Raw genomic sequence first — 13,295 nt, forward strand, 5'->3', positions numbered from 1 at the left:
ATCAAAAAACACTTTTTCTTCGTGCGGGACTGACTCCCGCACCAGGTCTAGTAAGAAGCATTCTCTTCGATGTAGCAATCACACTTGTAAAGGGTAGCCGCGACTATGTGAGTGACTGTAGAAGAGCAGTGCCCAAACTCACCCGCAGAGAGATCACCACCGACGCACCCGGATCTCTCACCCGGGTGTTACCCGAAGCATCAAAAAGAAAGAAAAACTGGACCCCTTTTGGAAAAGTGGTCTTTTTCGAAAATATGGTCCCAAACAGGAAAGTCACGCCCAGTTCTTCTGTTTGTTTCTTTTCCGTCCTTTTGGTGTTTAGTTAATCGATTTAATCGAGGAAATACGAATAATAGTTGGAAGTTGTGTGTTTGAATACAGAAAAGGCTTTGAATATAACAGCGCTTTAATCTCCGAAGCCTCCTTTGAACGAGTGCCGTTTCGTAGTTGTATTGTACATACGTGCAGTTTGCTTCGTTAGAATAGGTATTACGTATCTGTGATCTTCGCTCGCGTTCCTGCTCGCTCTGTGGACACCTGGCATCAAGATACTTAATGCAAACATGTCCCAACAAAGCAACATATCGGACGATGCTGCTGCCGATGAGAGTATAACGTCGGTGAATCTACAATCTGAATCCCCAACACTGCAAGGTGAACAAGTAGACGAGACTTCCGACCACTCGTCAATTGTCGAAGAGACCTCAGAAACCGCCGCACAAGAAAACATCCCAGAGATACAAATCGCTCCCATGGATAACGAGGCGGAAGATGATGCTGATGAGGGAATTGACGGTGATGAAACTGTTCCCGTGGTTCAGGATACCGTCACCGGCGAACAACAACCACTTCAAGATCAACCGAATGACAGAGGTGAGGACGCGGTCTCGCAAACCAATGATGACTCGGTAATCCACGAACAAAAAGCTGCTTCTCATAATTTGACTATGGAACAGATCTCAATTGCAGACTCAAACAAAAGATCCGTGGATGGAGTGCGCACAATCGCATCCGCTGCTGTATCTGTACCATCGACTAGTGTCAAAGCCACGCTGAGTCTTGTGAAAAATACGCTGACCACCATCTTGGAGGAGAAGGAGGTTAAAAAGAACCCAAACACGCAGAAAACAATAGAAAGAACAATTGCAAGGCTCGAGGAAGATCTTAACTCAGAGAGTCAATTGGACGTTACAGCGGACTCTATCCTCATATTCGAAGCATTAAGGGACAGTTGCAGGCTGAAATCTTCCAAAGTGCAAAGGAGTGCGCTAGATTGTCTGTCGAAACTGTTTTCATTCAGAGCACTGGACGAATCCCTGCTGGTTAACCCGCCAAATTCAGCAGCCACAAACGACCAGAACCAAGAACAAGATGTAGCCACCGGTATAACACCGCCTCCAAAGCAAAAATTGATCGATGCTGCTATTGATACAATATCATCGTGTTTTCAAGGTGAGGGAACCAGCGAAAAGGTCGAATTACAAATCATCAGAGCGCTCTCCAGCTGCATCCTAGTGGAAGATTCAATCTCTCTATGCCACGGTGTGTCCCTTCTGAAGGCAATCAGAACAATTTACAATATATTTCTCTTTTCTTTGAGTGCTTCTAACCAAGGTATTGCACAAGCTACATTGATACAGGTTGTGAGCTCTGTGTTTGATAAAATTGACATCAAGAAGAACATAATTTTGTCAAATGCTACTACCTCTCCAAATGAGGATTCACAAACGAGAGTGGTACCCACAGCGGCATTGTCAACTGACCAGTCGATCACCTTGGAAAACATGGTCCAATTGAACGACGATGACGAAAGGAGAGTCGATGCACAACAGGATACCGAGGACTCTGAAATAAGTGATCGCGCAATTTCCTCTCAGGAGCTATTGATCAAGGATGCTTTTCTCGTTTTCAGAACCATGGCCAAAATATGTTCGAAACCTTTAGATTCTGAGTTAGACATGAGATCCCACGCTGTCCGTTCCAAATTGCTCTCTTTGCATATCATATACACCATAATGAAGGAACACGTCGACGTTCTTCTGTCTCCGAACGTCATTCTCCCTGAAAAGGAGCAAAGAACACTGCTGAACGCTATAAAACAGTACTTGTGTCTCTCCCTGTCCCGTAATGCAGCCTCGCCAATCTCCCCGGTCTTTGAGATAACATTGGAAATAATGTGGCTGTTAATGGCTAATCTGAGGGCCGCTTTCATGCGCGAGATACCCGTGTTTTTAACTGAAATATACTTCCCTATCACGGAACTCAAGACTTCAACAAACCAACAGAAGCGGTATTTCCTAAACGTTATCCAAAGGGTATGCAATGACCCTAGGGCACTGATCGAGTTCTACCTGAACTATGACTGTAACCCTGGAATGCCAAACATCATGGAAATGATCGTGGATTATTTGACTAGACTGGTTCTAACTAGGTGTGTCATCACCCCAGCCGAAAGATCGTATTATGAGGAACAGCTTTCCAAACCGCTGTTCACATTCAATTTTGACCAACTACCGCTTCTGACCACTTCAAACTTATCATCCTCGTCAAACGCACAGGTGGTCCTTCCATTCCCTGTGGAGTTCGCCCTCCAAATGTCGGCCCTAAGCTGTATAGTGTCAGTCCTGAGGTCCTTGAGCTCTTGGGCACATAGAGCTTTGAACCCAAACAAGACGCAAGTTGGTAAGAATAACGTTGATGCAACAGAATCTCTCGCTTCGTCCTCGATCCACAACGAGACCCAGACCAACTCATCCCTGCATATAGCCAGTACAAATGCTGATGACGAGACCAGATCGATGTTGAGCCAAGATTTGGATAATCCTACCCAATTTGAAAACTTGAAACAGAGGAAAACTCAATTGTCAGATTGTGTCGTTGTTTTTAACACCAAACCGAAGAAGGCTATTCCCTTACTAGTGGCTAAAGGCTTTATAGCAGACGATTTACCCCAAGCCATTGCCAAATGGCTGCTGGCAACCGACGGTCTGGATATGGCCGCCATCGGTGATTACTTGGGTGAAGGTGACGAGAAGAACATTGAGATCATGCACGCTTTTGTGGACGAATTTGATTTCACTGGGTTGTCTATTGTTGATGCGCTTCGTGAGTTTTTGCAAAAGTTTAGACTCCCCGGTGAGGGACAGAAAATTGATAGATTCATGTTGAAGTTTGCCGAGCGGTTTGTGGAGCAGAATCCGGGCATTTTCTCAAAGGCAGACACTGCCTATGTCCTGTCGTACTCGCTGATCATGCTAAACACAGATTTGCATTCCTCACAAATCAAAAGGAAGATGACATTAGAAGAGTTTTTGGAAAACAACGAGGGTATCGATAACGGTAATGATTTGCCAAAAGACTTCATGATCGGATTATTTAACGAAATCGCCAATAATGAGATTAAGCTTTTGTCTGAACAGCACCAGGCCATGTTACAAGATGACACGGCTGCACCATTCAACGCCCAGCCTCAGTCTGCATTTAACTTTTTCAGTTCTAGAGACTTGGAAAGAGAAGCGTATATGCAAGTTTCGAAAGAGATAGCATCTAAGACAGAGCTGGTTTTCAAAAATTTGAGCAAAAGTAAAGAAAAGAGCGAACCAGAAGTATACTACGCTGCATCCCACGTCGAGCACGTTAAGTCCATATTTGAAACGCTATGGATGTCCTTCTTGGCTGCTTTGACTCCACCGTTCAAGGATTATGCCGATTTGGATACATCTAACAAGTGTTTAGAAGGTTTGAAAATATCAATAAAAATTGCATCTATTTTTGGTATTGAGGACGCCAGGAAGTCGTTCCTGGGCGCATTGGTGCAATTCTGTAACCTACAAAATGTCGAAGAGATCCGTGTCAAGAATGTAAATGCCATGGTAGACCTATTGGAGGTGGCTTTGGCAGAAGGTAATTACCTGAAGGAGTCCTGGAAGGATATTCTTTTGGTTATTTCCCAGATTGAAAGACTGCAACTGATCTCGAAAGGTATTGATAGAGAGACTGTCCCAGATGTCAGTCAAGCACGTGTTGCTAATCCGAGATCCTCTTATGACTCAATCAGAACTGCTCAGCCTTACTTCTTTGATATCTGGAGCAAGCGTGCTACACCATTGGAACTTGCTCAAGAAAAATATCATAACCAAACGCTGTCTCCAAAAATGGCGAAATATATCTCAGCGAGTGAATTGGTTGTCCTGATGGATAACATTTTTACAAAGAGTTCCGAACTTTCTGGTAACGCCATCGTGGACTTCATCAAAGCTCTAACAAGCGTGTCGCTAGAGGAGATCGAGTCTTCACAGTATGCCTCCACTCCTAGAATGTTTTCGCTACAAAAAATGATAGATGTTTGCTACTACAATATGGATCGTATAAGACTGGAATGGACTCCCATCTGGGCGGTCATGGGTGATGCATTTAACAAAATCACAACGAACCCAAATTTGGCCGTTGTGTTTTTCGCTGTTGACTCCTTGCGTCAGCTGTCGATGAGGTTCTTGGATATTGAAGAACTGTCCGGTTTTGAGTTTCAACATGATTTTTTGAAACCGTTCGAATACGCAATTCAAAACACAGATAGCGTTGAAGTCCAGGAAATGATTGTAGAATGTTTCCGTAATTTCATCTTAGTGAAGGCGAATCATATTAGGTCCGGTTGGAAACCTATCCTAGAGTCACTATCATTCACTGCACAATCCTCTAATGAAGCCATTGTCTCTAAAACGCAAATGTTACTGAATGAGATAATCAAGACCTCCTTCGATGGTATATTTATTCAAGACAATGCTTTTGGTCAAATGGTGGATGTGTTGAAAGAAATTTCCAAAAACAAGAAGTACCAAAAATTGTCTCTACATGCACTTGAGACATTGAAATCGATGGTGCAATATATTGCAAAGATTTCATTCTCTCACAACAAGGACTACAATGCTGAAAACTCTGAGAGGCTACTACGCGGTAAGGATGTGTTTGAAGACGTGTGGTTCCCAATCCTCTACAGTTTCAACGATACAATTATGACTGCTGAGGATCTGGAGGTGCGGTCGCGGGCTCTGAACTATATGTTTGATGCCTTAGTGGCGTATGGTTCTGAATTTGATGAAGCGTTTTGGAAGAAGATATGCGACAAACTGCTATTCCCGATCTTTGACGTCTTGGCTCGACACTGGGAGGTGAACCAATTCAACAGTCATGACGATTTGAGTGTATGGTTGTCCACTACTTTGATTCAAGCGCTGAGAAACCTAATTGCTTTGTTCACTCACTACTTTGAGTCCTTAAGTGGGATGTTGGATGGGTTTTTGGCCCTGCTTGTATCCTGTATTTGTCAAAAGAACGACACAATCGCTAGAATAGGTCGGTCCTGCTTCCAGCAGCTGATCTTACAGAATGTTAACAAATTCCAGGATTCGCACTGGGGGAAGATCAGTGACGTTTTTGAGACCTTGTTTGAAATGACGACGGCGAATGAATTATTCGATTCGGATCCCTTGCACCAAGGTAGGAGGAAATCAGGTAGAGCCAGTGGGAACCAGACCCCTACGGAGCCACCTCTGAATGAAACCGTTCAGCGCGCTCAACGTGAAGAAGGTAGTGAGGACGTTGGGAATGAGACGAGCTCCATTGAGGCCACTGGTGTTAACGAGCTGTTGCCCGTCAACAATGCCGTTGCGCAACGTGGGTTCGGTTCTAACGAGGATTTGCACGAAAAGGTGAACACCAAGAACTCTATTGTGATCAAATGTGTCCTCCAGTTGCTTTTGATAGAACTTGTCAGCGATCTGTTTGAGGATGAGGAATTCGAGCATCAGATCCCCTACACGGATTCCGTTAAATTGACGCACCTACTGGAAAACTCTTACGAATTTGCCCGTGACTTTAACGACGACTTCAAACTGAGGACACGGCTTGTTGAGGCACGTGTAGTGGACAAGATCCCCAATCTATTGAAACAGGAGACGAGTGCCGCCGCGGTATTGATCGACATCACGTTCAAGTTATATTTGAATTCAGACGAGAAAGTTCCTGAACTGCTGGCAAGGTTGGTGAATATATGTGGCAGGATTGTTGCATCGTACAATTCGCTAGACGAGAGAAGCATGGAGAAGAACATCTTGGCATGGCGCCCAGTGATTGTAGAGATTCTGCAAGGGTACTACGAATTCGACGACGAAGATTTCAAGAACTGCTGTCCCTCGATGTACGGGCTAGTGATCTGTGTTCTCGATAAGAGCGTCCCTACAGATTTAAGTTTCGCCATCAAACGATACCTAGCAAGAGTTGGCGAGTTGTACTTATCCGTGGACATTGACGAGTGAGCGAGTAAGTGCTGTTTTGTACGCCTGTGTATAGTAAAACAAGAATATGAAGTAAATAAGGGAAAGAAAAACTGAATAGATCGAAACTATCTATACCGCTCCCACAGGATCAATACAGGCACTTTGCACGAGGACGTCAGGAGGGAAAACGGAAAGCCGAGAACGGAGTATCTTTTTTGGGTCCAGCCCGAGTCTCGGCCCAGCGAAGAAGCGGGATCGCACTCGCTTCGAACCGGCGCCGGGTCTCCGCGTCTCCGGAAAACTCGCAGCACAGAAAAATATTAATAATACGACTCTCTTAAATCCGCCGGGAACTGGCTTTTGGGCAACACACTTAAAAAATTCACATTCACACGACGTTGACCAAAAACGGTCATGCATTTTTTTATTTTTTTTGTTCAACAGAAAAAAGATGAAGAAGGAAAACAAGGCGAAAGGCGGCAAGCCCCATTTTCTGTGTTTTTTGTTGCGGTTGACCGGAAGAGGCACACAGCCCTAACCGCAAGGAAACGCCCGCCATCATTAGGGCTCGGCAAACCGCAGTACCTCATGTCGCCCACGTATCACGCATTTTTTCAACTCAGAGATAGGCGACGGACCGGCGGAATAATCAAGGCGGTTGCTGCTCCTGTTTCCCCGGCATCTCGCCCACGTCTTGTCAACGCAGTAGTTATCGCTGTCTCTGCGTACCGTTTACTACTGCGATTCTTCAATCTTCTCCCCTCGTAGCGATTCTTTTTTTTTTGGTATTCTTTTTTCGTTCGTTTTTTTCTCGCTCCTTAAGCGTATATAAGAGAAAACAGTGAAATTTTCAGATATCCGGTAAACCCTCGAGTGCACGTTTACAATTGCAACATTGTTTGACGCCTGTTGATTGTAGAAGAGATATATATAAGCATCGCTTGTAAAGATCGAGGGCGGAAAAAAAAAAGAAAACATTTTTGGAAATAATTTAGTAGATAAATCTTTTGGACATACTATTGTTTAAGGGTTTATACAAGGTTATTTATTGAGAATATATCCTTTATTTCTTAACTTCAAACAAAGATCTGTTCGATTTGAACTAGGCACTATAGATATCAATTGGCAACCTGCTATATTTATTCATTTTTCCATAAAAGATGACTACTACTAAATCGCACACAGAAGTTCACGAGGCGAATAACGTCGAGTTTCGCAAGGCTCCAGAACATTTCTTCAAGTCGCAGCCCGGTACAGGTTACATAACCAGCTATGAACAGTACAAGACGATGTACAAGCAGTCAATTGAGGACCCAGAGACATTTTTCGGCAAGATGGCCAACGAGTTCTTGGACTGGGACAGACCCTTCACTAAAGTGAAGTCCGGGACTTTGGAACACGGCGACGTCGCGTGGTTTGTGAACGGTGAGTTGAACGCATCTTACAACTGTGTTGACAGACATGCGCTGACCAACCCGGACAAGACGGCGTTGATCTACGAGGCTGACGACGAGAAGGAGAACAGAATTATCACCTACGGAGAGCTATTGAGACAAGTGTGTAAAGTGGCTGGTGTCTTGAAGAGCTGGGGGGTTCAGAAGGGCGACGTCGTCGCCATCTACATGCCAATGATCCCAGAGACACTGGTGGCCATGTTGGCCGTGGCCAGAATTGGGGCGATCCATTCGGTCGTCTTCGCTGGGTTTTCAGCAGGTTCCTTAAAGGATCGTGTCGAGAATGCTGGTTGTAAAGTTATTATCACATGTGAGGAGGGGAAGAGAGGTGGTAAAGTGATACACTCGAAGAAGATTGTCGACGAGGGTCTTCATTGTGTCAACAGCGTCGAGAAAGTGCTAGTTTTCGCCAGAACTGGGAACTTGGAGGTGCCGATGCAAAGAGGTAGAGACTTCTGGTGGCACGAGGAAACCGCTAAGCAAAGAGCATATTTGCCACCCGTGACGTGCAATGCAGAAGATCCACTTTTCTTGCTGTACACCTCTGGTTCCACCGGTACTCCAAAGGGTGTTGTGCACAGCACGGCAGGCTACCTGCTTGGCGCCGCAATGACGACAAGATACATCTTCGATTTGCACCCAGAGGACGTTCTATTCACTGCCGGTGACGTCGGTTGGATCACTGGTCACACGTACGCATTGTACGGTCCACTGGCGCTAGGTGCCGCCTCGATCATCTTCGAATCGACACCAGCGTACCCAGACTACGGGAGATACTGGAGAATCATCGAACGGTACAGAGCAACCCACTTCTACGTGGCACCTACCGCACTAAGACTGATCAAGCGTGTTGGTGAGGCAGAGATCGACAAATACGATATCTCATCCTTGCGTGTACTGGGTTCCGTCGGTGAACCCATCGCTCCTGATCTGTGGGAGTGGTACAACGAAAAGATCGGTAAGAACAACTGTGCCATCTGCGACACCTACTGGCAGACGGAATCCGGTTCCCATTTCATCGCGCCAATGGCTGGTGCTGTGCCCGCAAAGCCAGGTTCTGCCTCTGTCCCATTCTTCGGTGTCGATGCAGTGATCATCGACCCTGTAACAGGAAAAGAACTCGAGGGGAACGACGTTGCTGGTGTCCTTGCCGTGAGGTCGCCATGGCCCTCGATGGCCAGATCCGTCTGGAACAACCACTCTCACTACCTGAACACGTATATGAACGTGTACCCAGGCCACTACTTCACTGGTGACGGTGCTGGTAGAGATAACGACGGGTACTACTGGATCAGAGGTAGAGTTGACGACGTTGTGAACGTTTCCGGTCACAGACTGTCCACTGCAGAAATAGAAGCCACGTTAAGCACGCACGATGGTGTAGCTGAGGCCGCCGTCATTGGTATCAACGATGACTTGACTGGTCAAGCCATTGTAGCGTTTGTTTCCTTGAAGAAGATAACGCACGTTGATGACCCAACGGAGGAAATGGAGGACGACTCTCCAGAGGAACTGCGTCGTGAATTGATCTTCCTGGTGAGAGGTGAAATCGGTCCCTTTGCTTCGCCAAAGGCGATCATTGCGGTTAAGGACCTGCCAAAGACCAGATCTGGTAAAATCATGAGAAGAGTCTTGAGAAAAATCGCCTCGAACGAGGCTGACCAGCTGGGTGACTTGTCCACATTGGCTGATCCCGATGTCGTGCCCTCCATCGTCGAATCTGTGAATAAGCAATTCTTGAAATTCAAGAAATAAGGACATGGTCACGGCTAAAGTCCTCCCCGCTACGAACAAGAACATTCTCTCCTACTCACACCTGGACACACACACATATATATATATATAATATATATGAGATTATCGATATATTTGCCCAAGTGGCCAAGTTACTAGTATAACAAGAACGGTATTAGGGTTCAATGCACAACTATATCATAGAGGTAGTTAGGACGCCGCTTCCGGAGATAGCCGGAGAAAGAGCGCGGACATAAGAGCGGGCGAGCGCACGTTACCTAAGCGGCTTACCCGCACGGCGGTGAGCCGCTATTGTTCTTCTCCTTTTCTGCCCTCCTTCTGCGCAGTTTTCTGGGCGTGACACTAAGGCGGGGGACTCTTGATGGGCTCGAATCCGGGTGCCAGTTAGCCGAGATTTCTGATGATATAATAGCCCTTCTCTCCATAATCGTACATAATTGTAGTGGTTTTTTTGTGCTCTGTTTCGTTATCGAAAACCTTTTTGCAGGACAGCCCCATCAACTTAGGTGTTTTACTGTAATCCCCGTGAAGTAGTAGTACACTGGTGTTTGCTAAAGTTTTCTCGTGAGTTGTGCAAATATATGTGTTTGAGTGCATGAGTGCACAGAACATTAGGTAAAAAACAATAACGATGAGTATTACCATAGGTGCAGCCATATACATCGCTTTGAAGCCAATCCTGAAGATTTATGCAATTATCTTCGTGGGGTTTCTGTTGGCGAAGTATGACATTGTAAATATGGAGACCGCCAAGGGAATATCCAACATGGTCGTTAACGCGATTCTGCCGTGCTTGACGTTTAACAAGATCGTCACGAACATATCGTGGCATGATATCAAGGAGATTGGGGTGATCATTCTTTCCGCTGTTCTGCTTTTTTCTGTAGGGATGGCGTGTTCGGTCGTCACGAAGCTGACCACCCCTGTGCCCAAGAACTGGTTCTGGGGCCTGATATTCAGTGGGATTTTCCCAAACATTTCAGACTTGCCCATCGCATACCTGCAAAGTATGGGGAACGGCGCTATATTCTCGCAGGAGGAGGCGGACAAAGGTGTTGCTTATACATGCATATTTCTGTTCACGCAGAGCTTTTTCATGATGAACTTTGGGATGTGGAGGATAGTGGGGCTCGATTTCAAAGATGTGGCGCCCCCGAAGGAAAAAGACTCAGAGCAACACAGTGACCTGGAGATGGGTGATACGAAGAGTTCCGATGGAACAGACGCTCAAGATAATACTCGTACCGTAAAGCCCAATCTTGAAGCGATGAACAAGAAATATAGGCATTCTGTAGACTCGGGGAATGAAGTGAGCAGCATAGACAGTGAGGTCATGAGTTACAACAGCATTGGAAATGTCAGCGCATTCCCCGTTCAGTATTCGGATTCAATCGCGGGCAATCGCGGGCAAGCGCTAAGATCCAGAACTACTGATAGCACGAGCGAAGCTGGACCAGCTCTCTTCATGGTAAACTCCAGTCCCGGGGTCCTCCAAACGGAGAGCGGCGGTGATTCCGCTCCCGTGGACAAACCATTCTCCGTTCCACGGTCGAGGGGGGGCTTGAGACACAGACACGCACCTTCTGTCAACGACATGATTGGGGCTTACAGTGTTGCACACAAGATCAGAACTGGGGAGCTGGATTTGAGTCGTCCATTGACTCTGACGGAGGATATCGGTGCAAGCAACACCGCGATTGGGGAGGTGTCCATCAGTGAGACAAGTTCGGATTCGGATACAGGGGACCAGTATAGACACAACATCACGAGGACGTCGACCGCGGTTACGACCACAGCGTCGCACGGGCGGTTCCAGAGGTTCATTAGGAGGTACAAACTTGAGTGGCTGGTATACTTCATCATCAATTTCATTCGCCCTGCGTCGCTGGGTGCCCTGTTGGGTATCATATGCGCGTTGATCCCATGGGTGAAGGCGTGCTTTGTTAGCACCTATGTGCATGTTCATAAGGCGCCTGATGGGCAGCCCGTTCTGAATTTTCTGATAGACTTCACAGGCTACATTGGGAACGCGTGTGTTCCCCTCGGGTTACTGTTGCTCGGTGGCACGTTGGCGAGGTTGCAGGTCAGTTCTTTGCCCCCTGGGTTCATCCGGTCAGCATTGTTGATGACCGTTTTCAGACTGATGGTAATTCCCATCGTTGGTGTTGCGTGGGCTGACAAGCTGTACAATATCAACTGGCTGGACTCGCGCATCAGTAAGTTCGTTATGATCTTGACGTGGGCGATGCCAAGCGCCACTGCACAGATCTACTTTACTGCATTCTACACCCCTATGAACGGGAAGCACACGCAAATGGACTGTCTTTCAGTGTTGTTCATCATCCAGTACAGTGTGCTCTTCATCACTCTTTCATTCGTCGTGACGTACGACTTTAAAGAGGTACTTAAATGTATGAGCCAAACCTAGTTATTTTCGCCCCGAGGTTATAAAGGTTGATATATAAGTGAGGATACATAGTAGGGTTCGTATTTGATTATATTCTGTTGCTGCTATGTAATTTCATTTGTTTCTCTTACTTCTTCTAATCGAATACATATAAATTTAAGTATTTATTACCAATATAAAGTTAATACATATAGAATAGTGCAGTCTCTCGTCTTCCTCTTCTGATGCCTCTTTACGTAGTAAAAGAAAGTAGAATAGAGAGACGCTAAGAGAGAGAGAACAGTTGTTTAATTTTTTTTAGGGGGGGGTAAGGTGAAAGCATACACATACACGCACACGCACAGAGATAATGACAGAACAAGGGGCAGTAATTCCACCGATGAAGATAAATCTTTAAGATTGTATTACGACTCATCTACCGGTCGGCTTCCTCCCTTACCTTTTTTCCGTCTGCGCTCCATTGCGTTCGGTTCCCGGAGACCTAAGCCAAAGTTGGAAGGTTCATGGTGTCGATGGAGTTGTCCTTCTCAACAGCGTTACCGTTGCTGTTGGTCTTTGGCTTTCTTGGGGCCTTACCGCCACGACGGGAGTCGTTGTTTCTGTTGTTGTTGTTTCTGTTTCTGTTGTCGTTGTCGAAGTTTCTTCTTGGTCTCCCCTGGGAGTTGTTGTCCTTGAAGGAGACGTCAAAGTCCAAGAACTGCTTGGTCTTCAATTGCTTGGACTTGGTGGTCTTGACCTTGGTTGGAGCGACGAAAACCTCTTCCTCCTTGACGAACAACTTGGCGTTTTCCAATGGCTCGACCTTCTTGGCCTCAACGTGCTTGTCAAGAGCAGAAGCGTCCTGGGTCTTCAAGTAGTCCTCCAAAGAAATGTTCTTGATGGCAGACTTCTTCTCCTCAGAGTCAGCCTCGATCTCAGCCTCGGCGTCAGCTTCAGCAGCCTGTTCAGATGCCAATTCCTTCTTGTCATCACCCCAGCCTTGTCTGACTCTCTTCCCGGTGTCAGCCTTCCCGGTTCTGGAGTGACGGTCGGTCTGCTTTCTCGAGTTGTCTCTCCTGGCAGCACCAGAGCTTGGGACGTCCTGGGATCTGTTGTTCTGTCTCCCAGCGGTCTTGTCTTTCAACGCACCTTCGTTACCAGTTGGGCCCTTTCTGTTCTTGTTGGCTCTGGCAGGGTTGGCGGATGGTGGAGGAACATCGGCCTTCTTCGAAGAGGTGTTCTTCTTGGTGATTTCCTTTGGAGGAACCACGACAGCAGCGCTGGGGTCCTCGATATCGTTACCTAGAAGATCGAATGGGTTGGACATTGTATGTGAAGGGCTTGTATATTTGATCTCTGGTCAGTAAGTCAAAATGTGTACAAATAAAACAGAAGACACAAATACAAGGAGGAGAAGCGGGGTGA

General features: G+C 46.3%; 4 protein-coding genes across 4 annotated transcripts; 3 read left to right on the forward strand and 1 right to left on the reverse strand.

Annotated features, from left to right (window-relative positions):
* Positions 1 to 563: 563 nt before the first annotated feature.
* On the forward strand, positions 564 to 6,314 carry SEC7 (Arf family guanine nucleotide exchange factor SEC7; the record flags this gene model as incomplete). Its single annotated transcript, XM_022609207.1, has 1 exon — positions 564 to 6,314. One exon carries the CDS (start codon positions 564 to 566, stop codon positions 6,312 to 6,314), a length of 5,751 nt encoding a protein of 1,916 aa, XP_022462405.1.
* A 1,121-nt stretch (positions 6,315 to 7,435) lies between these two features.
* ACS2 (acetate--CoA ligase ACS2) lies at positions 7,436 to 9,484 on the forward strand (the record flags this gene model as incomplete). Its single annotated transcript, XM_022609218.1, has 1 exon — positions 7,436 to 9,484. One exon carries the CDS (start codon positions 7,436 to 7,438, stop codon positions 9,482 to 9,484), a length of 2,049 nt encoding a protein of 682 aa, XP_022462406.1.
* A 631-nt stretch (positions 9,485 to 10,115) lies between these two features.
* On the forward strand, positions 10,116 to 11,912 carry KNAG0A04930 (uncharacterized protein; the record flags this gene model as incomplete). The annotated part of the gene is made up of 1 exon (XM_022609230.1): positions 10,116 to 11,912. The coding sequence occupies one exon, from the start codon at positions 10,116 to 10,118 to the stop codon at positions 11,910 to 11,912; it is 1,797 nt and encodes a 598-aa protein (XP_022462407.1).
* A 460-nt stretch (positions 11,913 to 12,372) lies between these two features.
* STM1 (Stm1p) lies at positions 12,373 to 13,197 on the reverse strand (the record flags this gene model as incomplete). Its single annotated transcript, XM_022609241.1, has 1 exon — positions 12,373 to 13,197. The coding sequence occupies one exon, from the start codon at positions 13,195 to 13,197 to the stop codon at positions 12,373 to 12,375; it is 825 nt and encodes a 274-aa protein (XP_022462408.1).
* Positions 13,198 to 13,295: the final 98 nt, after the last annotated feature.

The sequence above is a fragment of the Huiozyma naganishii genome, chromosome 1 (assembly GCF_000348985.1).
Source record: "Huiozyma naganishii CBS 8797 chromosome 1, complete genome".
Taxonomy (NCBI): Eukaryota; Fungi; Ascomycota; class Saccharomycetes; order Saccharomycetales; family Saccharomycetaceae; genus Huiozyma; species Huiozyma naganishii.